A 25,921-nucleotide genomic window follows, 5' to 3' on the forward strand; every position below is an offset into this window, starting at 1 on the left:
GTTTATATCAGGGGAAGACAACCTATGGCACACGTGCCAAAGGCAGCACACGAGCTGATTTTCAGTGGCACTCACACTGCCCAGGTACCGGCCACCGGTAAGAGGGACTCTGCATTTTAATTTAATATGAAGCTTCTTAAACATTTAAAAAACCTTAATTTACTTTACATACAACAATAGTTTAGTTAAATATTATAGACTTGAAGAAAGAGACCTTATAAAAAATGTTTAAATGTATTACTGGCATGCAAAACCTTAAATAAGAGTGAATATTTGAAGACTCGGCACACCACATCTGAAAGGTTGCCGATCCCTAGTTTATATTTAAACACCAGCACCATCATTTTGTTCCTATGTGTATCTTTCTTCCATTCTTTGTCTTTGTCCTTTTAGATTACCAAAGCTTTGGGACAAGGACAATGTCTTCAGCTATGTCTGGGAAGCATCTACATTTTGGATGCTACTAAAATCTGAACAATGATAAATATCCTCCCTGGCTTGTACTAGGAGTACACATACATATGTTAAACACCCACTGCCCTGAAACAAACATCTTGTGCCTTTTTTTTTTTTTAATATTAAAAAAAGGTATGTTTCCAGCCCTTGTGTTATACTCAATAAGGCACGTACACATCTTAATTGTTCAGGATTTGGAGTTTGTTTTTTTTTTTAAATGCTTGTTAGATACTGTTTATTGCCTTCACTTAACATGCAAGGACCAGAATTAGGGAGGCAAGGATGGACACAGGTTAAAAATAAACGATTATTGCAGTTGTTCTGTTTAGAGAGTCATACATCTTGGTGGTACAACTTACTTTATTTTTTTATTTAATACTGTTTAAGATAACACATTTAAGTACTTCAAGTCTAACAATTTTGTCCTTAACCCTTATCTGTAAGGGTCAGAGTTCAGATACTTCACTACAACTGGATGCTCAGTGTACAAAATGTTTTTGCCATTCATAGCTCTAGTACAGAATGGATCTTACCTCCCACAAGCAATCTGTGTGACAATGCTTCCCATAAGTTCAAAAACTTTCCTTGGGTTTATCTCATGGCTGGTAGAGTTATGACCCAATTGTCCATAGCCTCCAGCTCCAAATGTAAAAACCCCACCTTCCTAAACAAATATATTTGGATTAAAATTAGAATGCATTTAACAAGAAGAATCATCTATTGTACAGTTCTTCTTTCTTGGTTTATATAATTTTAACAAGATAGTCGAATAGAAAAATAAGGATACTCATCTACACAGGGTTACAAATTAATTCCATTTATGAAAATGTAGTACACCTATCATATATTATACCATTGTTAAATAATGTTCTTGAAATTTCCACATTATTACACAATAATTCTGCCATTAACTTGTGGCATTAATATGAAACCAAACCTTGTTTTTTCCTCTTTTCCACAGATGAACTATAATTGCACATAAAAAAAAAACCACAAACAGGAAAACCCTAAAATTAATTCATAAATATATTTCATAATAATTTCCACATAGGAAGCTGCCCTCCTCAAAGAAATGATGCAGAGTATGACTGAAAGTATTGGCTTCATCATTTGAAAGCACAGGATATCAAAAAGTTTCAACATGATTGTAAGGTAAGTTCAATTTAAAAAAAAAAAGTGTTTTTGATTAATTTAACAGGAAATTAACCAAAAACCATAACAGAAGAATGTTAATCAAAAATGTTTTTAAAAGTTACTCAACTTACCTTACAACAACTGTGAAAATTTCCATATTCAAATACTTTCAAATTGCAAAGCTGATTCTTTCAATTCTACTCTGCACCAGACTGGATCTCTGCTGGAAATCGTCATTAAAATGGCAGCATCCGCTGAGAAAAACAGCCCCATTCACTGAATTAGAATAAACAGTGCCAGGTACTTCTACATTCTGGAAGGGCTGTTAAAATACTCTCACATGCAACCAGTTTCTCCACACACAGAAATATATCAAGACCCTAATTTTGCAATGTACAACATGCAGAGGGACTGCTGGGTTTGAAGGCACTACAGAAAAATCATGTTAGTTTTAGTATTTACAGTAAATTAACATGACTTAATCCATTCACTTTAATTAAGGGGATAGTGTCAATTTACACTTGTAAATCTGAGTTAACTATTTTACTAATAATGCCTCAGTAAAAGGAAAAAAGTTTAAAATACAGTCTACTGGTCACTATTTTGTTTATACTGTGCATGTCATAACTTGGACGATAAGTATCAGTGAAATCAGTTTCAATTTCAGGATTATAGTGGTGCCAATATTTGGTTCACACACTCTTCAGGGTAATATTTGTTCATAAATAATTGCTTCTATTGGACATCTTTTCCTATAATTATGGAGAGATTTCTATTATTTGAACATTTTCCCTAAACTAATTTATACAAAATACAAGAGACTATCATAAATAACGCACTTACACATATAAACGGAAGGGTAAGTGTCAGTTGGGGTTCAGTTTTTTCACCTTTGTAATGGGATTGAGCTACAATGACATAAAACTAAGAACCCTTCAAATAAAGGATGTTTCTTTCATGAGAGGGCTGAAGCTATTGGTAAAACCCTGAAGGAAGCTCATACTCTAACTGCTTGCACAGTAGCTACCCTGCGGATAACGTCTGATAATTTCCACTATTGCTAATCACTTACCATTTACAAAAGCAGCAAAGAATCCTGTGGCACCTTATAGACTAACAGACGTTTTGGAGCATGAGCTTTCGTGGGTGAATACCCACTTCCTCAGATGCATGTAATGGAAATATCCAGGGGCAGGTATATATATGTGTGCTAGCAAGCAAGCTAGAGATAACGAGGTCAGTTCAATCAGGGAGGATGAGGCCCTGTTCTAGCAGTTGAGGTGTGAAAACCAAGAGAGGAGAAACTGGTTCTGTAATTGGCAAGCCATTCACAGTCTTTGTTCAATCCTGAGCTGATGGTGTCAAATTTGCAGATGAACTGAAGCTCAGCAGTTTCTCTTTGAAGTCTGGTCCTGAAGTTTTTTTGCTGCAGGATGGCCACCTTAAGGTCTGCTATAGTGTGGCCAGGGAGGTTGAAGTGCTCTCCTATAGGTTTTTGTATATTGCCATTCCTAATGTCTGATTTGTGTCCATTTATCCTTTTCCGTAGAGACTGTCCAGTTTGGCCGATGTACATAGCAGAGGGGCATTGCTGGCATATGATGGCCTATATTACATTGGTGGATGTGCAGGTGAATGAACCAGTGATGGTGTGGCTGATCTGGTTAGGTCCTGTGATGGTGTCACTGGTGTAGATATGTGGGCAGAGTTGGCATCGAGGTTTGTTGCATGGATTGGTTCCTGAGCTAGAGTTATTATGGTGTGGTGTGCAGTTACTGGTGAGAATATGTTTCAGGTTGGCAGGTTGTCATATTCTCACCAGTAACTGCACACCACATGCAACAAACCTCGATGCCAACTCTGCCCACATATCTACACCAGCGACACCATCACAGGACCTAACCAGATCAGCCACACCATCACTGGTTCATTCACCTGCACATCCACCAATGTAATATACGCCATCATATGCCAGCAATGCCCCTCTGCTATGTACATCGGCCAAACTGGACAGTCTCTACGGAAAAGGATAAATGGACACAAATCAGACATTAGGAATGGCAATATACAAAAACCTGTAGGAGAGCACTTCAACCTCCCTGGCCACACTATAGCAGACCTTAAGGTGGCCATCCTGCAGCAAAAAAACTTCAGGACCAGACTTCAAAGAGAAACTGCTGAGCTTCAGTTCATCTGCAAATTTGACACCATCAGCTCAGGATTGAACAAAGACTGTGAATGGCTTGCCAATTACAGAACCAGTTTCTCCTCTCTTGGTTTTCACACCTCAACTGCTAGAACAGGGCCTCATCCTCCCTGATTGAACTGACCTCGTTATCTCTAGCTTGCTTGCTAGCACACATATATATACCTGCCCCTGGATATTTCCATTACATGCATCTGAGGAAGTGGGTATTCACCCACGAAAGCTCATGCTCCAAAACGTCTGTTAGTCTATAAGGTGCCACAGGATTCTTTGCTGCTTTTACAGATCCAGACTAACATGGCTACCCTCTGATACTTGTTACCATTTACAAGTAATACTGCTGCTGAATTAAAATAAAATGCATGAGCCATACAATCTAATTTGGAACTAACCTTGTCAGTGAAAACTTTATGACAAATGCAGTAAAAGTACAACCATCCAGCTCAGAAGTTTATGTTAGTATTTAGAACAGTGCACTCTAAAGCTCAACTATCACAGAGTTTAAATAATGCCATAAGCAATGTTGTGGTCACAAAGTGTTTTTAATAATGTAAAATCTTGCAAATTCATCTTTAGTAAAGCTGACACACACCTTAGAGCAGGGGTTCCCAAACTTGGTTCGTGACTTGTTCAGGGTAAGCCCCTGGTGGGCCGCGAGATGCGTTGTTTACCTGAGCATCCACAGATATGGATGCTCGCAGCTCCCAGTGGCCGTGGTTCACCGTTCCTAGCCAGTGGGAGCTGCGAATCAAGACTGGGAACCCCTATCTTAGACTGAAGTCTGGTCTACGTTTACAAGTTAGGTTGACATAGCTACGGCACTCAGGAGCATGTAAAACCTCTTCCATCATTATAGGGAGCATCTACACGATAGCTGCAGCACTAAAGCTGTGCCACTGTAGTGCCTGTACTATAAACATGGTTTATGTAACTTATGATAAATGTGGGTCTTTATTTAAATGTGTAACCTCTCTCTTACTATTATCATGATTTCACAGGCCATATTTTATCCATCCAACTTTTAAGAAACAAATAGAAACATTGCATTTAGAGACTTTAAAAGAGCATTGTTCACTGCTACATGAAGTGCCTAAAGTATCATCTGATTTGTTAATTTAAGTACTGTACCTTTGTAAGAGCAGCTGTATGATCTTCTCCACAACAGATGTGAATAATTTTCTGAGATCTTAGGGACTTCAGCAGATTAGGAACATACCTGTCTGAAGGTTTTAATAAAAAGTTGGTCACATTATGATGTCAGTACATTTAACGTGTTTTGAAAAAGAAGTTGCATCAAAAAGCTCTGTCTCCAGATTTAACTTTCAAAATTAGTGATTTTAGCCCAAATTTATTAATTTACAGGATTCAAAAATAAGAACCCAAAATACAGAGGCATTATATGGTGAGAGGTACCATATAGAAACACTGTATAGAAAAATATTCATCCTGAATTTTGATAAACAAAGGATTACACTCCTTAAAATTAAAGGCACTGGCTCATGAACATTATCCCACAGATCATGAAATACAATGCAGTAAATTAGACCTAAGGTGGACAATGCAGGAGAGATTATCCCATGCATATGTTTTAGATGATGAAAAATGTTAATTTGTTTTTTTAAAAAGAAAAGTGTACAGAGGTAAATTACATTGAATTTGCACACTCCAAGAGTTAAAAAAAATGTTTATACACACCACATGAGATACTGTTATAGCAATAGACCATGTCAGAGTTCATGTTTGTTTTAGAGGCAGAAGTCAAATTTCCCTGCAGCTATAACAGACTAAAACAGCATTGTCATCTAGTTGCACAAGTGAAAATTTGTAAACTAACAATACTGAAGAAATGTTTAAATGTACGACAATTGTATAACTTTATTTAAAAATAATTCTGTACATTAAAAATGTACGCTTTATTAGTGTCTGATAAAAATGGGGTAATGTGGACTCTAAAGAGCATCTACAAAGGCTATGAAATGTGATTTTTCATTTTCCATCAGACTGATTAACTGTGAAAACATGACCACTAAAAACCAGTTTCATTCTTTCTAATTTTCTCATTGTAAAAAGGACAACCATATTTAAAACGATTACTTCAGAAATAAGTTTCAGTTGTATTCTTTTTATTGAGAAATTTTAGCTAATTATACATTTTCCCCATTCTCCACCTAACATGGAACCGACACACATCATCATTTCCATAGCTAACTGCCTCATTAACCAGTTCTCAGCACAATTAGATGAAATCAGAACAAAATGTCTGAGATTAAATTCGGTAATTCATAAATTCTACATCTGTAGATTAATTTACTGACTATATAGTCCCCAAAAGGGGTCATTGGGAGACAGAAGACAAGGAAAATATATAATGAAAAAGATACGTTAAATTTGTCTGTGTATACTATTATCTAATAGACTATCGGTTAAAAGCAGTCTCAGAAAATGTGATCATTTACCAAAAGGTAGATTGTTCAAGTTCTAAGTGACTGAACAGAATCATTCTTGTTAAGTTAACTTAAAAGAGCAAAGGAAAGGTTAAAAAGAAAAGAATGAGAGCTCAAAGAGCTCAAACGCTTTTTCATTCATAAAGGGAAAGGGAAAGGGACTCAGCAGAATTACAGGACAACTTTGTCAGTGAGTGCTTTTAGCATGAAGCAATGAGACAATCTCGCTTCTATTTTCTCTTTTGTATGCAACTATGACTTCAGCTCTCATGAGCAGTATCTGACAGGACTGTCTGGATGATCCTGTCCCATTTCCAGGGACTCAGTTATACCTGACCTTATTCTGGAGTGGGCAAAAGAAACACAGATTACACACTTTGGTCCCACTTGATAAAAGCTCAGCACATATGCAAATATTGCAGTCAGGGCCTTACTTGCTAATTTACAATACATCCTTAGTCTATCAAGAGGGAAGTTGTCCTGGGTTTTGAGTTACAAATTCAATCCAGGGGGCCCAGGCAATGGTGAATGAAAACCAGACATTGAATTAACAAGACCAGGATGTTACTTATAACTCTGCTAGTCAATGATGCGGACAAGAATTCCAATTTGAAAGATTATTCCAAGACACTCAGTACAAGGCAGAGCCACAATAAAGACTTCCAGTGTGAAATATTTTGAAGTAACAACTACTCACCATTTTCATCATTAAGACCAAGCTGACCAAATTTGTTGCGTCCCCATCCAAAAATGGCTCCAGAAAGAGTTAGTACAAAACTATGTGCTCCTCCTGCTGCAATTTGTGCAAAAGGGATTCCCAGTAAAGATTTAATCAGTTGAGGTGAAGTCTGCTTTTTAAATTCATAACCTATACCCAGTTGGCCATATTTATTCTGTCCCCAGGAATAAACTTCACTGCCTGTTAAAGAGAAAAAAAAAATCTAAGATGAAGCAGGATCAACATACTTTAAACATAGTTTTAAAAAGTATATTCAATCCCTTTAATAAAAAAGGATAAACTCATGACCTTTCAAAAATTAAACAGCTGGACTATTTTGTACAGGGAATTCAAATTTCAGTAGTTCAGAAATTTCTATTGATTTGGTCTTTCAAACTCAAAACTGATTGTAATCTGAGACTGAAGTCAAACCCAGATGTCAGACTAATTTGAAACTAATATTTAAATCAATTCAAAAACTTCAAGGTTGCACATAACTTTTTCACATCAGCAGCACCAGCTAATTATTAGCCTTATCAAGGAAGATGGAAATGGAACAGTACGTGCTTCCATCACTTATTAAAAATGTCACTGAAATGAATACAAATATTGATTTAATAATTTTGCTACTGAAATGATAATTTACAGCATGAATCACCATTCTGTAACTTTACTATCCACAATAGCTGGCATCTATTGGATAGTTTAAAAAAAGAATTATCGCATGAAGTTTTGAAGCCTTTTCAATCAATGTTACAACGTTTCAAATTTTATCCAATTACTCAGAGAGATCACTACTTCACACTTTTTATTGGCTCAAGTTAGAAATACTTATCTCTACACCATTTTAAAAAGGGCAGCCTTGTCCACTACAGTAAGGAAGTTTTACAAAAACTACTCACTGTTGCCAACATTTTTTCAACTCCACCCACATCAGCAACATTGCAAAGCCCTAGAATGGCTTTTTAAGCACAGGCACTGATTAGACCTGTTCTGAGCAGGCTCAGAGACACAATTACAAATACTAGAGGCCCATCTACACAATGACTCCCAGTGTTGCTAACACTGGTGGACCTGAGTCAGCACTAGTAATGATCATATTTTTTTTTTAAATTTCCCTAATGTAGACAAAGATAATATGGCAGTTGTGTTGAGCTCTTTTTTACAATTAAATATTCTGTAAGAACAATAGCCCTTTGCAGGTATACAACTTTTTTTTTTTTTGTTGCGCCTGTCAGGAATTGACTCTCAAATAGCATATATCAAAAACCAAGTGTACTTGTCACAAATTATTAAACTCAATATGTAACAAACAAAAACAATTCAACAACTGTTATAAAGATTTGGTTCGTATAATCTGACAACACAGGATGTGAAGAACAATGATAGCGGCAAGTGATGCACATTTCTTTGTTTTTTACATAATTCTCCTTTTGTAAGTTCAACTTTCATGATAAAGGGGTTGCACTATAGTACTTGTATGAGATTAATTGGAAAAAAATTTACAGTGCAAATATTTGTAAAAAAAATAAATATAAAGTAAGCACGGTACACTTTGTATTCTGTGTTGTAACTGAAATTAATATATTTGAAAATGTAGTAAACATCCAAAAATATTTAAAATAAATGGTATTCTATTGTTGTTTAACAGTACGATTAATCCAATGATATTATGCAGATCCATAAATGTCTGCAGGATTAGGACCATAATTAACATTGTAAAATGCTCTTATTCATCAAGATCAAGTGATAAATTGGATTTTCACATTTTGATTTCCATAATACTCTCAAAGAACATCAGTAAAACAATTATATATTTTGGAGACTTGTCATACATTTCATTATTTTCTTTTAACCCTGTGCCAGTTAGAGAGTAGCAGAGAAAAATAATTCTAGGGCTATCAGGACAGAGCTACGTTTTTATAATAAATATCAAGTAAAAAATTCACAATGTTTTTTTTTAAACATAAAAAAGGTAACATAGCTAAGGCAATAGGAGGTGGAAGTTGGCACAGTGTCAAAGGCACCTTGGAGATATTTCTTTAAAAATTTCAATAAAAAACCCTTTTGAATTACCCCATAGGAATTCACATATATACTGAAGAACAACTTTACTTACCTTTTGAGAGTGCAAGTGAGTGACAGTAGCCACAGGCAACTTGCATTATTTGGATATCTGATAAGCTTTTGATATTTCTATGGGATTAAAGAGGAGAAGGAATTAGACCACCAGATCTTGGCACTACAAAACAGTAATTCCTCCTTCGGATGTTGAATACAGAAATACAAGTTAAACCTTTCCACAAAAGTAGAGCTAAACCTACTTGAAATATTATAAAACATCTTTTAATTTAATTTGTAAATTACAAAATATTAATCCAAAACTCTGGCTAGTTGGAACCCACAGAAGTTTGTTACTGAGTTTTATTAGCCCATCAGAGATTCCTCTGCAGAAGTAGGACTTTTGTTTGGTGTTATCTTGTTTCAGGGACACAAGGATGTCATCCACCTGAAAATCTAACACTGAAAGGGAGATGCAAAAGGAGATTTGTTAGATTTAGGAGACCAAAGCTTTAAAATGTGTTATTCGTCACCATTTTAAATACAACTTTTTGGCCAAATAATTCCAATGGGTTTACAAGGATCAGATTGTTTTTAGCTTATGCCACATACATTTGAATGTGAGGGTTAAATCCTCACTCCATTGCCGTCAATGGGAGTTTTGAAACTGCACTCAGGGGGGCCAGAATTTCACCCTAGGAATATAACAAACTTAGGTGAGCTCTCTGACCTGATAACCTTACTCAAAAACCTGTAAGTGCATATAAAGATGCATGAAATCAGTCATAGCATTTTGTTTTAAACTAATGCTGTGGCTGTGACTGTGATGCTGGCAGACCAGGTGCCAGCCCATGCAAAGGCCTCTAGGCCTCAACTGAATATTGACCAACACATAGCTGGAAACCAGTCTGACACACCTGTGTGTTAGTATTGTTACCATATATGTTCCGCTGATAAGAATGTGTCCAGACTTGATTAAATGCTTGTAGGACGCTGCATGTAGTAATCTCAGCTATAACAGCCGCACTTCGTGTTATAAGTTTATAGTAAGTGTTTGCATTTTAATCCTCTGTAATTATATGAGCCCATGTCTACACTACAAATGTACGTCACTTTAATTACGTTGCTCAGGGGTGGGGAAAATTCATACTCCTGAGCAACATAGTTATATCAACCTAATCCCCAGTGCAGACAGAGCTATGTTGACAGGAGGACTTCTCCTGTTGACATAGCTACTACCGAAGATGGAGTATCTACTCCAACAGGAGAAGCTCTCCCATTGGCATAGGTAGCATCTTCATTAAGCACTATATTGGCCCCTGGAGTGCTGTAAGTGTAAACAAGTCATCAAACAAACACAAAAGGAGCCTTAATGTAAAATGCTGCCTTCCTACAGAAGGTGTTAGGTCCTACCCATCAAGAAGGCCCACTGAAACCAAATGAGCTATTGTGAAACAACAAAGAACAATTACTTGGTTAATTGCATTCCTCCCCTCACCCATGAAGAGGAGACGTGTGTGGACTCATCCCATCAGCTTGAACTCTGGGGCGAAAGGAATAAAAATACCCCACAAGAAGAAACTCTCTCTCTTCTGCTTGGACTTTGAGAGGGCAAGATTTCTAAGCATACATCAGAGATCCCCAGTTGCTTAGGCTGGGTTGGCCCTAAAGGACATATAGAGATTGCATATACAGCAACTTCTGTCACCTTTTGAAACACTAAGGCTAACTCATTAGTATGTGTATGTTTATCTGTTTTAACCATGTAAATAACTAAATTTGTTTTTCTCAGTTAATAAATCTTCAGTTAATTTATTGTAGGACTGGCTACCAGTGTTGTCTTTATTATAAGCTCTAAAGCGGAATTAACATGGGATTCAGCATAACTCCTTAATGATGTGGTGATTTTTGGTATAAGGGACCATCTATCACAAAGGGAAGCCTGCAGAGGTGACAAGATAGAGTAGGAGTACCCAAGGGGAATGACTGTGACTCCACGTTAAGCTGTTAAAGTGCCCGAGGAGTTTACTGTCGATACTTGGTTGGTGAAATCCAAGTACAGAATTTACAACTAGTTTGGGGTTTGTGCCCTGCTTCTTAACAGTCTTTCCTGAAGTTGGTACTCAAACTCTTGAGTCAAGCTAGATAGCTTAACAGTGATGATTAAGAACCCAATCCAGCAAATACATACAGCTTTATCACCATGATTTCAATAAAACTACTCATGGTAATAAAGTTGAAGCATGGCCTGGATCAGGACATAAGGTTAAGGTATACCAAAAATATTGCTTAATAGGGACTGTGTGGTGGAGATGCAAAGCAAGCATATCCCCCTTCAAGGGGAACCAAAAAAACAAAAAATAGACCACTACACACACATTTAGATTACATAACCAGAAGGTATATTATTCCAAGTCAGCTAAGTACTTCAGGTGCAAAATTAGAATAAAGATCAGATTGCAAACATTTTCCTTTACTCACATGATTATTTAAAAAAAAAAACAAAAAAAAACATTAAAAAAACAAAAAAAAAAAAAACAAACCAGGCAAGTTCCTAAAAGGTTAGTTCACTTCAATTGTTTTAAAAATAAAAGCCAGTAGCATCTACTTTTCTTAATTTGTGTTTTTAAAACATCCACACTTTTCTTCCAATGTATTCATCTACCAAGCGTGCCTATTAGCAAGAACACACTGAGTGACTTGGGAGGAGGTAATAAAAATTATCATCAGGTTCCACAGCTGTAAAATAACCTTCTATATTTTACAGAATTACTTGACAAGTATTTTAATTATAGAATGGTTTGAGTAGTTTCACTTACATGTCTTTCAATGTAACAAGTTTTCTTCCAAAAAAATATATACAAATTTTACTTTGATCACTTTTTCATTTACCTGGGTATTCTGATACATTCCTCTGTTCCAGGCAAGCCAAGCTGTCCATCAGTAGCAAGACCCCAAGCATACACTTGGCCCTTGTCATTTAATGCTAGTGTGTGGGCTTCTCCACATGAAACAGACACAATATTTTGGGCATCCAAGGCACCAACATGCTCTGTAAAAGTAAGAGAGGAAAGAAATTATGTTCTAATATATGACAGTTAAACAAAAAATTTCCATTCCTGCCATTGTATATTAAGATATTAAATGAAATATCATGGAAAATTAGTCTAAAAGCATGCCAAAATACCTTTATTAATGACATAATCCAACAAGGGCAAGTTAAATCTCACCCCATTATTATCCCATATAAACAGTGACCAAGATTAAAGTATCTTTACAATATAAGGGCACTCTATCAACTGGAATGCATAGAAAATGCAGGATAATAGTAAAGGTTCTCTTCTAACCTTAAAAATCTATGAAAATGAACGCACAGACTCAATTAACATTAAAGTGATTATTACTGAATGACTAAATGTATAGCCATTATGTAAGAGGAAAACATTCCATTATGCACTGATTATCATCATAATTAAGAAGTCCTTTAATAGCAAGGCACAATAAGGCAGGCTACAGACTAAGGCCACCACCCTGCAATGGACTCCACACAGGTAGTCTTCTGCATGCATGCACAGAAGGATCAGGGCCTAAAAGCTAAATTTGATGCACAGATTCACACAGCAGACCTCTGAAAAACCATGTAGTTAATTAAGGACATAAGACTCCATTGATAACCTCTTGTTTGTCACTACTCTGTGTGTGCATATCTTCAGATATGTTTGGCTGTACTCAAAGTGTGCACTTGTGCTGGTCAAATAAGCTACATTCCCATGCACTCAATAGCAAACTTGAGAAACTGGGCAGTTAAGCAAAATCATTAAAAAAAAATTGAAGATGTGGTATTCATAAACTGCGAATTAGTTATAGACTGAGAGCACTGGGACATAAGCTAATTCAACACCTGATGGGAGACTGTTGAATGGTTTCAGGGCCAAAGTCTGGGAAGTGATGGAAGGGACAGAGAACCTATTAGAATCAAAGCTGTTTTCAAAGGTCATTTACTATACATTAAATGATTTTAAATGTCAATTATAAATAGCTGATTGGATTCAAGCATTAATAACCCAAAAGCTCCAGCACTAGACTACTGCATGAGAACCGTAAAGTCAAATTGAGTTGTCCTTTAATTTTCCAAACAAAATGAAGTGCAAAAAAAGTAAAACAGTTAAGACTAAATGATATTTTAAAAAAAATTATTCATGTTTTCATAATTTATGATTGTATTAGTAGTAGAACAGGTAAAGCAGATGTTTTAAGATAAACGTTTTTAAATCTCTCAACATCCCTTTAAAGAAGAAGAAAACCATAATAGTCAGAAAAGGAATCCAAGGTAGTAGAACTGCTTTTGGTAGCATTTATGGAATTAAAAAACAACTATCCAGTATTTTCCTCCTTTCTAACTTCTTGTGTTCAGAAACCTCCAGAAATTTTTATTTCAACTTCAACAATGTTATGAGGGAATATCAGAGTCCTGTCATTAACACCAAAATGTTCGTAAGTGTCCATGAATCTCGTGCTCATTTTAAGACAGTTTATGCTCAATTTTCTAAAGTGCTGACTTAAACGAAAGCTGTGAATCCTCAGCACCTTTGAAAAATCAGGTGTAAGATGTCAAATTAGGCATCCCAAAATCAAAGCACACAAAATAACTGAACATCTGAAGTGCAGTTTTCTAACATGTTGTGTTTTTCTTAAAGCCCTAGATCCTGGAGTCTTTTGAATCTCAACTTTCATTTTTTACAACATACTTTCTATGCCTCATGGTTATTGGGAAAAGTCTGAAAAACATGACTGGAGTGTAAAGATTCAGAAACCAGAAGGCTAATAAAAATAAATTTTAAAAATCATTTTAAAGCCAATCATAATTTCTGAACATGAGTTTGGCAACTGAGTGACTGCAACAGTTACAAAATGCTTATAGATAAGTTAGCAGTTGGCAAGCATACGTAAGTACACATATGCCTGTAAGTGAAAACAAATGGGAAACCACTCTCTTTTGCCCTTCCCTCACGCACGGACTTCTACAGAACATAAAAATAACTTGAAAGGTAAGTGTAGCTCTACCCTAAGCATTCCCTGTACTGCCAAATAAGAGGTAGACCAATATTTCACGTATCTGGTCATTTTATAAATAAGTCAAACTGGGGGAAAAGATAAAAAGAAAAATAGGAGCTCAGGAAGAAGAATGTTGCAACACAGAAATAGTTTGTAAATTTCATGCTCACACATGCTCCTAATTTAAAAGTTCCATTTGGTGAGATGATTAAAACCCACTAGTAATCACAAAAAAAAGACAGTCATTAAAAGTGAAAGCTTTTATTCTGATAACCTCAGACAAATCCAGGAGCTTGTGGCACTAAATGCTAAAGGGTTGCAGAAACGAAAGAACAATTTGCAGCAATTAGGCTGTCAAACTCTCCTGCAGGTCTAGTGTCCCAGCTTCACTACCACTGGAGGCAAGATGAACTAGTTATTTGGGTGCAAATAATTATTTCTCAGAAAAAGAGTCCTGTGATCTGCCCAAAGCTCACAGCAGCACCTCTCCCCACATAAGGAAAGATTATGGTACAAATAGACAGAACTGAAGAATACCAACTAACCTATTTAAAGCCCTTCCAAATCCTTGAAGAATGAATCCCTTTTGGGGATCTTGCAACTACTACTACACAGCTCTGTCTTACCACTTAAGCGGGAGACCCTGCTACCCACATTACTTGGCTTTTCCTTTATGGAACACACAGCTAGGAACCACTGAAACAGCAATAAATGCTAGTATTCAGGACCTGTAAGTATTTCTATTATAAACACTAACAAGAAGAGGAGATAACTTGGCTTCAGACCAATTTTTTTTAAACACTTCCAAACATGAACAATTTGATATTTTCTTCACACTCTTAGTAATTTGGTGCATTTAAGTTAGTTAAAAAATTAGAAACAGCTTGCTTTCAAACACTCTCTCAACTCCAACAGGTGCTAGTTAAACAGAGCCTCACAAATTCACTTTTGTTCATAGGAAGAAAGTGTCACTCAGCAGCCCCTAAGACAGATACATTTGGGTGCATAAAGCAATCCACTACATCGCTTAAAAACAGAATTTTTGCACCAGTACATTGCCTTTAGTTTATTTTCAAATTAAAATCACAAAGATACAGAAAGTTCACTGAATAATTACTGTGCACACAAGTCATATAGTTAAAGCGCACACAGTATATTTTAAAAGGATCTATAAGTTTATATCTCATGATAGAATGTACATCATATACCGTAATCTAGTTATACAACCTCTCATTTACAAACTATTGTCAGTGATCTATGGATTAATAAAAACATCAGAATGGCCATACTGGGTCAGACCAATGATCGATTTAGCCTACTATCCTGTCTTCCAACGGTGGCCAATGCCCGGTGCTTCAGAGGGAATGAACGGAACAGGCAATCATCCAGTGATCCATCCACTGTCACCCATTCCCAACTTCTGGCAAACAGAGGCTAGGGACACTTCAGACCATGGTTTTGCACCTCTGGCTAATAGCCATTGATGGACCTATCCTCCATGAACTTATCCAGTTCTTTTTTGAACTCCGTTATAGTCTTGGCCTTCACAACATCCTCTGGCAAAGAGTTCCACGGGTTGACTGTGTGTTGTGTGAAGGAATACTTCCTTTTGTTTGTTTTAAACCTGCTGCCTATTAATTTTCATTTGGTGACCCCTAGTTCTTGTGTTATGAGAAGGAGTAAACAACACTTCCTTATTTACTTTCTTCGCAGCAATCATTATTTTAATAGACGTATATCATATCCCCTTTAGTCATCTTTTTCCAAGCTGAAAAGTCCCAGTCTTATTAATCGCTCTTCATATGGAAGCCATTTCACAACCCCTAATAATTTTTGTTGCCCTTTTCTGAACCTTTTCCAATACATATTTTTTGAGATGGGGTGACTAGATCTGCATGTAGTATTCAAGAGGTGGGCATACCATGGATTTATACAGAGGGAAAACGATATTTTTTATTACTTTTCTTAAAGAGTCCCAACATTGTTAGCATTTTTGACTGCCACTGCACATCGAGTGGATGTTTCCAAAAGAACTATCCACAATGACTCCAAGATCTCTTTCTTGAGTGGTAACAGCTAATTTAGAGCCCATCATTTTATATGTATAGTTGTAATGCACATTGGAAAACATCCCTTCGCATTTATCAACACTGAATTTCATCTGCCATTTTGTTGCCCAGTCACCAGTTTTGTGAGATTGCTTTGCAACGCTTTTGCCCTCTACTTTGGACTTAACTATCTTGAGTAGTTTTGTATCATCTCCAAGTTTTGCCACCTCACTGTTCACCCCCTTTCTCCAGATCATTTATAAATATGTTGAACAATACTGATCCCAGTACAGACTCCTGGGGTACACAACTATTTACCGCTCTCCATTCTGAAAACTGACCATTTATTCCTACCCTTTGTTTCCTATCTTTTAACCAGTTACTGATCCACGAGAGGACCTTCCCTCTTATCCCATGATAGGGTTTAGATAAAGGCCTGAACATCCTCAGATAAAACAGTGCCACAGAAAGTCATACAAAATACGTGAGTATTTTTAGGCAGCACAAGGGTTCCAACAAGCCACATTTTTTTAAATTCTATTATTTAAAAGTCGGTCTCAGTATGGAAACCTCCTTTTGTATTAATTCTAATAGCATTAAAAGACCATTGTCTCGTTTTGCTGCTTTGCGTGCAAAGGTAACAAAGGCCCCAAGTCAGTTAATTTTTTTTCCAAGATGGAAAAAAATGTCTATTGCAAGCATGCTATTTACAATCTTGGTCTTCAAAACGGCCTTCAAATTGTGTCATTTACTGGACAAGATTAACATATTCAGATCTTAATAGCTATTTAAAGATAATTCACAAAAGTCATATCCTGCTAGCTTAATCAACATGCAAGTTCATGCCAGCAAATGCTTGCTAGCAATGAGAGAGGCATGTGTTAAAATTACAATGAAGCTTGAGTTAACCAGTTTAATATCCACTTACCAATTTTTTTTAAATAAAAAAAATACTTGGTTTTAAAAAGCTAAATAGCAACCATCTAGAAAGCAACTTCGGAAGCAGCCCTTTAGAACTTAAGTTCTAAATAAAGACACTACCCAATAAATGGACACAATCTATTTGAAAAAAAAAAATTTTAAATCTCGTTACAAGGAATTTTCAAAATTCCTATAACTGACAGATATTAGAACAAAATATTTTCCTCCATCCAGTTTGTTTACCTATTGCATTTGACAGCTTTTCATGCTTAGTCAATTTCACTGTATGGCAGTAGAATGAAGACACCACTCACATGTACTACTCTGGAGAGAGCTCACGTTTACTCCTCCACAATCCCTGCAAGACGGTGTTTGCCAGTAACAGAAGCAGCAAAGCTGATATGAAAATGCAGAAATAATATGCAGGAGAGGAGGAAGGAATGAGCCTGAATTTGTTTGGCATTGTGACTTTTTAGGCTTACCCAGAAGACCCTTCCTAACATCAGTATGGAAGCTAAAAGCTCCTTATTTAAAAAATAAAATTAAATAAAAAAATCAGGACACACTATTCAGAGTACGCTTTCAGAAATTTTATTTTTTCTAATTATTTTAAACGAAAACAAGAGAGTGCTGCTTTAAACAAACTACCTTCCCATCACAATGATTAATTAGAAAATATAAAGCTCTTTGTCTCCTAAGGCCAATGGGAGCTGCTGGAAGTGGTGGCCAGTATGTCCCTCGGCCCACGCTGCTTCCCGCAGCCCCCATTGGCCTGGAGCACCAAACCGCAGCCACTGGGAGCCGCAATTGGCTGAACCTGCGGATGTGGCAGGTAAACAAATCGGCCCGGCCAGCCCGGGGCTTTCCCTGCACAAGCAGTGGAACAAGTTTGGGAATCACTGTTCTATGGACATCATCAACATACTTTTTGAGAATTTGCCAATGGTGCTTAAGCACTCTACGGTATAAAATAATTTAAGTTTAGAATAGCAACAATAAATCAGAAACATATAAAATAGGAAACTATTCAAATGAGGGGATTTTAGGTATTCAGGATTATTCACAGAGGAAGACACTGAAAATTGTTATGGTTTGTCATGTAACTGGCAAATTATAGTGCTATGATTAGAGTCCTGTACAGATACACAGTTTATATCTACAGATATAAGCGTAGCTGCAGGGCTCTAGTGACAATGAGCCAGACCAGCAGCACCATGGCCAGCAACTGGGGCAGAAACCACGGTGGCCCAACATGCTGCTGCTTCACCACTATCGCAGAAGCCAGTACTCAGCCCATGCAGCTCCTCCAGCCCTGCCTCACTGGTAGCTGTCTCTAGTCACGCCGGTGCATGCAAGCAGCTCGCACGCTCCCAAACAGGAGTCCCAGGCATGCAGCAGCGTGCAACTCCTGTCACTAGTGTGTGCAAGTGGACCTTGTACTCCTGTCTGGGAGCGTGTGAGCTGCTTGCACATACTATAGTGACCAGGTACCACTGCCAGTGACCTTGGTACCCACCACAGTGGGCAGGACTAGAGGCGGCACAGCCACGCCGGAGGAGCTGCCTGGCTGCGGTTCCTGGCTTGGTCGCTGGCCATGGCCCTGCTGGTCTCCCTCACTGCCACTAAAGCCCAGCAGCTCCGTGGCTATAAATTGTGTAGCCATGATCTACTGTTCTATGAGATAATTATTTAATATATAAGCAATTGTCTATATATTAAATTAAATTAATTTTCATAATGGTATAGTTCCACAAGGTAATCTCACTAATATGTTTTCTAGGTAAATATACTGTAAATGAATACTTAAATGACTAAAGAACTATAAACCAGCTATTACATGTGGTGTGAAACTGTAAAAAGCATGGTCAGTCTTGAATCTAATATTTAATATTTTAGTGTGCCCTAGACGAAAGCGCGTAGCATGCACATATCAACAATATCAGCAAACAGAGAAGGGAGGAATGGAAAGCACTGTGGAACAGAATTAAAACTACAGAGTTGTTAGAGAAACAGAAGTTAACAGAAAATGGTTTAGTTATAATAAATGAAAGGTTTTTCATTTAGAGAATGTTACAGAAAGATCTAAGCATGAGACACAACTGGATCCTGGCCAGGCAAAATAATGCATCTAAACAACAACAAAAATCAAGTACTAAGAGTTACACTGGGATGTACAAACTAAGGTCATTAGCCTAAAAATCGTTCTGTCAGAGGGGACCCCGCCCCCCGTCCACATAAAGACTCTTCAACAGGGACAGGGGTCAATTTGCAGGATTGAGGCCTAAGGTTCTGTGGCCTGCAATGTGCAGGTCAGAATAGATGATCATGATGGTCCCTTCTGGCCTTAAAGACTATGAGTCTATCACATGGGACATGACATAAGTAATTACGTTTTTAAAATAACCTATTAAAATTATAACATATTTACTAGATTTAGAAAGTAATGGCTAAGAACTGACATGATAACTGTATGTACCTACATACAACCAATGAAGTAATAACTTAATTTTTCTTTTTTTAAACTTCAAGTTAAGTGGTAGATAGCATTTTATAAAAATGAGATCAATTAGGCTGGGTTGGGTAATTATATATCTTCATAGGATTTAATATGCTTACTACTTTCTACGCAATGAAACAGAAGTACAAAAATCAAAACCACAAAAAGGAAATCTTTAAAGTCCCAATTCTGCAAATATGCACGTGCTTGGGACTACTCACACTCAGAAAGTTAAGCACACGTAAATATGTTTGCAGTTCTGAGGCCTAAATGTAGTAACTAAAGTTAAAAACAACACGCACACAAAATTCACTCTTCATTACTTTTAACTTACCTGGTCTCTTTCTGGATTTTTCATGCCCTAATTGTCCTAGATCATTACATCCACATGTATACACAGTCCCATCATCCAGGACAAAAACAGTGTGTCTGAGTCCACATCCTACATCTTGGACCTTTTTATTTAGGAAAAAGTCACTTTTTCTGGGTTCTAATACAATCTCTTCATCAATTCCACCCAATCCAAGCTGTCCAAAGGATGCATTTCCCCAGCACAACATGGTTCCAGTTGTATTGATCGGTAAGATCTTGCAACTTCACTGTTCAAAATGTTCCTTCTGTGACAGTGTTCAGGGGGAAAAAAATAAAGTACCGTTATGAAGGAGCCAATACTTAAAGCCACACCCTACATTTAAAAGTATATGTAAACAAACATTTTTTTTCTATAGCAAAATTTTTGATAACTGAAACTGAAAGACTTTTGAAAGTCCAACTTACTTGTCACTCTTTAAGCTCTTCATTAACTTACTGCATTACTTTCAATTTGGAGACAGATAATTTAAGTCACTTTCACTCAGGGTGGATTTGATTTGAATCAAATTTATTTAAATCATGATTTAAATCACTAGTAAGGAAGACTTGATTTAATAATGGATTTCTACATAAAAAGCTCATTCTTGTTGGCTGTTATAACCTTAATACATATTCTTCACAGGTAGAGGAACTTCATTAAAATATTCCCAAACTGGGTCTCTTTTATGGCCTGCTGCCATTACAGGTTTTCTCTTCTAGTGAGAGAATGGTATGGTAGATCTCAAATTAATGAAGGCTACATTCAGAAAGACCTCAAGACTTCTGGAATATGCTGCTCAAAAAGTTTCACTTTTGTTTCTACTGCCTGTCCCTCCCTTCTCACATTTATCTCCAGATTTCTTCTCCTTGTCTAGATCTATTCCACTCCCCACAATCTTTTATTCACTGAACTTTTTGAAACTTTGCACTTTTAGAGAGAGGTAAGGAACTGACTCAGCGTACACAAATTTGCAGAGGGACAATAGGGGTGAGGTCTGTTATTCTCACCTCTATACATTATTTATTTTAAAACATTTTTGCTGTTAACAAGCATATTATCTCTGGAGACACAAATCCATAGTTTGAGAACTGCAAAACTAAGCATCTCTGATGGTATCTTCTAGACTGAGCACTGAGTCCCATTGGGTAGAAAGAAAGATTAACCTAAATAATCTATACAGAAGCCCCTGGAGACCCATAAGATTAGGTCCCTAATCCATGAACTACTAGAACTCATTTACAAAACTTTTCTTAAAACACTACATGAATATATTGTCTCGTACTATAGAATTAGAATTTATAATCCCTATTCTAAGCTGAGGTATCTTTGAGCTATAATGTATCTTAATTAAAACTATCTTTAGATAAAATGCTTTCTGAGGAAAAAAATCTATCCATAAAATCCAATTTAAATAAAAAAGATCCTATTTAAATTTAAAATATCTGATTTTTTTTTTTTAAATCATTGATTTTTATCCACCCTGCTTTCACTACCAGGATCCAAGTGTTGCAGTATTTAGATTTCAGTCACCACGTGGGAACATTTATTGGTTTAAAGATAACTATTTCCTTTGGTATTTTCTTGAAAATTTAGAAAGCTTTCTAACATTTTCTAGTCTTCGATTTTATGAAAAGTTTATTTTAACAATTTGTATTTTGGGCTACATTTAATTTGCCAATGCCCTTTAAAAACTTCAATGATGTTCTATCAACTGGTATAGCTGATAATACAAACTGATGTGCCAATAACTATAATATTTACCATGTATGAGTCTCTTGACACTTGACATTTTAAAGTTGTATTTTTTATATTAATCAGAACCTAGACCATGATCCCACACTCTGATCCAGGCAGATGGACTGCTCCGTCCTGGTGCATTTCTCTGGAGCTTCACAAGAGCACAACTGTCCACGGAGGCAAATCACAACGTAAACTGGGCCCCAAGGAGGGCAACCACTTCTTTGAATTCACCTTGTTAAGTTACATCCATGGACACCAGCTCATCCATCCCTGCTCCCTGGATCCCATTTTTAAGTTTATAGGGACAGATTACAGCTCGATTTTGAGAAGACGATGGAACATTTCTCTCTTCTTTTCAGTTTCCAATTCTGTGTGAAGTATTTGTGATTTAAAAACAAAAAATCAAGAACTGATTTCACAGGAAGAGGAATTTCCCCATATTTTTAAAACAGAACCTACAAATATTCTTGATTAAAAGTTACTGCAATTCTTCATCAATTAACACTGTAATCAAAATAGCATGACTGAAGGACGGGATGTTCAATATAAATTTATCATAAATATAGTACATTTACAAAATATTACATCCCGAAAGATCCTCATGTGCTTTACAAACTATATAAATACAGCATCACACTTAAATACAGCATCACACATAGAGTTACTGTTGCCAACTACCACACTGAGCACTGCATAATTGCGAAAGGGGTGACTTTATGGGCAAGGATAACAGAGCAAACCATTTCTTTTACCAAAAGTCAATGTGCAAAAGATAGATCATCAAGTTTCACTGTAAACAACCCAAATGCAGTAACTTATGTGAAACTCAATTTATCTGTCTCGGAAGGTTAAAGCATAACCAGATAGAGATAGGTTACTCTATGGGAAAAGTAACTATTATCCTACCACATTCAGAAGAGGATGCTCAAAATGACTTTGGCTTGACTTGGGACATAGTTATAGATCCATCACAGATCCATATAAATGACTGCCATACAAGTTTCAACCTGTAACACAAAAGAATAGAATGGATATACAACTGTAGTGATCCAAGGTTTCCACAATCGAGTACTCTTCCCAGCTGCTGGAAAAGGAAAAAAACATCCACAAATTAATTAGATTTTTACCAGAATGGACTGCAGAACAATCAAGTCTAAATACATTAATGTAAAGGAAAAAGGTATTCTAATATTTTCACTTAACTAGAAATTTAATTTAAAAACTCTAACTTTATTATTCTGCAGGAAAATATTTATGAAATTTAGAAAATGTCAGGGCTTAATAGTAGTGTTCTGCACTTCTGTTATGGTTTCAGCCAAGGATTTGAAAGGCATTTATTTTCTAGCAAGTAATCATGAATCTCCATGCATTTTGTTTTCAAGTCTGAGTCACTATTTATTGAGACATCCACTAAAAACAGTGTGATACTGACAAGGAACAAATGCGAAAGATGGGGGAAGCAACCTCCTACTTTTCTAGAGCAAAAAACAATACAATGATGGGGCCAAAGGAAGAGACTGGAAAATTCTAGTATGCTTTAGTGGTTTATGTTTACTTGCTGCACACACAGTGAAGAGCTCTGAAAAACTACGGCATAAACCTAGCAGCTTAAAAGGCTACAGTATAGACTATAATTCTCCTTTCCTCTTGTAGGCAACATTCTGCATTCATGGAAAGACTGACAAATTCTGAATCTCATTTTCAAACATCTCACGCAGAATAAATAATATTTAACATTTCTTGTATACAGTACTTTTCAGCCTGAAAGATCCCAGACTGCTTTACAATCAACGGACCAATGAAACACACCTTTACTGTAGATAAAACTAGGTGCACGCAAATTTTGGGCAAGGCTGCTGATACCAACTCCGGCTCGTCAAACAGCACCCCGGGGTCTTATAATGCTCCGAGAAGTCTAGATCTTTCAGGTCTGTTCAAACCAGCCACCAGTACAAACTGCGCAGTCCGTCAGGCCCCACTCGCAGCACAAGGGAAGAAACTGGACACCAACCACCCCCGAGGAGCGGGCCCCGGGCTCCTGCCGCGCACAGGGAAATCCCGGTGGAACATGGTCCCGCACGCTGATATGGCCACGAGTCTAGAGCAATTCGGGGCGGTGAGTGAATCTGTCTGGGCCCCGCCCACGGGCCGTACTGGGCCGGGCGCCGGGCCTGCAGGGCTCAGAGGAGGCGGGCGCCCGTCCCGCTCTGTGCGTGGCGCAGGGCAGGGCGCCGGTCCCACTGCGCTGTAACTACCGCCCCTGGGGCACCGCAGGGATCGGCCGCCGCTACCGCAGAGCCCAGCCCCAGCCCCAGCCCCTGCCCCTGCCACCGGGCCGGCACGGGGCCCACACGCCCAGCACCTCACGCGCCGGTGGAACTCACCGGAGGGCCGGGTCACAGCCCCGCGGGGACCCTAGAGAGAGGGGCTCCTGCTCCGGGGAGGAAGGAGCACCAGGAAGAAGTGACAGGCCTCTAGCACCGCGGCTCCGGCGAGGCTTCCGCACTGCGCATGCGCCTCGCCCCGCGCCTGGAGGGAGGGACTCGCTCCGCCGTCAGTGGGGCGAGCGCGGAGAGACCCTGCTCAGACCGGCCCCGCCCACTGGGGGGCGAGGACAGGGCTCCCTCGCCCGGATCCCCCAGGCCCGGAGCCCAGGACGGGTTTGCAGAGTGGCCTTTTGAATAAATCGCTGCTGGTAAAGGGAGCAAACTGAACCGGAAACCATCGAGCGGAGCCCTCCAGTGCCTCAGGGACCGCCTCTTCCCAGAGCCCCCCTGCAACTCACTCCTACTGGGCGCTGTCAGTATCCGGCTTTCAAACGGTTTTACCTTCGAACAACGTTTTGTTCATACTTCTACCTCCCTTGTCCGCTTTCACTGAGTCTGAGGGCTTGTCTACATCACAAAGTTGCAGCGCTGGTGAGGGGGTTACAGCGCTGCAACTTAGGAGCTGTACACATCTGCAGGGCATCACCAGCGATGCAACTCCCTGTTTGCAGCGCTGGCCGTACTCCCGTTTTGTCTCGGGTGTAGAGGATCCAGCGCTGGTGATCCAGCGCTGTTAATCAAGTGTAGACACTTACCAGTGTTTTTCTTGACCTCCGTGGAATAAGCAGGTATCCCAGCATACCTGAGGAAGCCTCTCTGGTAATCAAGCAGGTCTCCTTCCCCGCGGTTTGCTCTCGCGTTCCCCGAACCCCCGTGCAAGCAGGTCTCCTTCCCCGCGGTGTGCTCTCGCGTTCCCCGAACCCCCGTGCAAGCTGGTCTCCTTCCCCGCGGTGTGCTCTCGCGTTCCCCGAACCCCCATGCAAGCAGATCTCCTTCCCCGCGGTTTGCAGGAGGGTTCGGGGAACGCGAGAGCAAACCGCGGGGAAGGAGACCTGCTTGCAGAGGGGTTCGGGGAACACGAGAGCACACCGCGGGGAAGGAGACCTGCTTGCGGGGAGGGGGTTCGGGGAACGCGAGAGCAAACCGCGGGGAAGGAGACCTGCTTGCACGGGGGTTCGGGGAACGCGAGAGCACACCGCGGGGAAGGAGACCTGCTTGCACGGAGGGGGTTCGGGGAACGCGAGAGCACACCGCTGGGAAGGAGACCTGCTTGCGGGGAGGGGGTTCGGGGAACGCGAGAGCAAACCGCGGGGAAGGAGACCTGCTTGCACAGGGGTTCGGGGAATGCGAGAGCAAACCGGGGAAGGAGATCTGCTTGCAGGGGGGTTCGGGGAACACTGGAGCAAACCGGGGAAGGAGACCTGCTTCCCCGCGGTTTGCTCTCGCGTTCCCCGAACCCCCCTGCAAGCCGCCCAACAGCGCTGCAGTGTGGCCACATCTAACACCACTTGCAGCGCTGGTTGCTGTAAGTGTGGCCACTCTGCAGCGCTGGCCCTATACAGCTGTACTAATACAGCTGTAACAACCAGCGCTGCAAAATTGTAGATGTAGACATACCCTGAGAAGACAGGGCCCTGGTGAACGTCCCAGATCTGTGACTCCTACATGTTCAATGTACAATGTCAACTGATTGTCATGATTAGAGAGAAACTTGTGGTCAGGCTGGCGTAAAATCGCCTTGTGTCAAGACTTGCTTAAAGATGCTATTGAGATAGATAACAGACTTTACAGAAGCTCATAAAAACAAACAGAATCAGATGTATTACACTATATCCTATGGTTTTTAAAGTATGCATGAACATGGAAGCAAATACAGAACTCAAATGAACTTTGCCCCCATGACACTAGATGCCCTAAAGTAAAGATTGAAATTGCCTTTACGGAGGGAAATAACTGATATCG

At 38.8% G+C, this 25,921-nt stretch overlaps 1 protein-coding gene across 13 annotated transcripts in view; it reads right to left on the minus strand.

The window, feature by feature from the left end:
- HERC4 (HECT and RLD domain containing E3 ubiquitin protein ligase 4) overlaps positions 1–24,345 on the minus strand; it is a 93,923-nt gene extending 69,578 nt beyond the window's left edge. Inside the window, exons 1-9 of one of the 13 annotated variants that reach the window (XM_050958295.1) lie at positions 24,017–24,327; positions 22,539–22,716; positions 21,864–21,983; positions 19,875–20,157; positions 11,912–12,071; positions 9,078–9,154; positions 6,938–7,159; positions 4,925–5,016; positions 990–1,120 (exon numbers count right to left, since the gene is read on the minus strand). In XM_050958295.1, the coding sequence (XP_050814252.1) occupies positions 990–1,120; positions 4,925–5,016; positions 6,938–7,159; positions 9,078–9,154; positions 11,912–12,071; positions 19,875–20,100 (908 nt within the window). In that variant the 5' untranslated portion in view covers positions 20,101–20,157; positions 21,864–21,983; positions 22,539–22,716; positions 24,017–24,327. Of the gene's footprint in view, positions 1–989; positions 1,121–4,924; positions 5,017–6,937; positions 7,160–9,077; positions 9,155–11,911; positions 12,072–19,874; positions 20,158–21,653; positions 21,838–21,863; positions 21,984–22,538; positions 22,717–23,441; positions 23,733–24,016 lie in introns of those variants that run through there. The other 12 variants (XR_007775058.1, XM_050958298.1, XM_050958296.1 and 9 more) reach the window with 12 other exon arrangements.
- Between the last annotated feature and the right edge of the window lie 1,576 nt (positions 24,346–25,921).

The sequence above is a fragment of the Gopherus flavomarginatus genome, chromosome 6 (genome assembly GCF_025201925.1).
Source record: "Gopherus flavomarginatus isolate rGopFla2 chromosome 6, rGopFla2.mat.asm, whole genome shotgun sequence".
In the NCBI taxonomy this organism is placed as follows: Eukaryota; Metazoa; Chordata; order Testudines; family Testudinidae; genus Gopherus; species Gopherus flavomarginatus.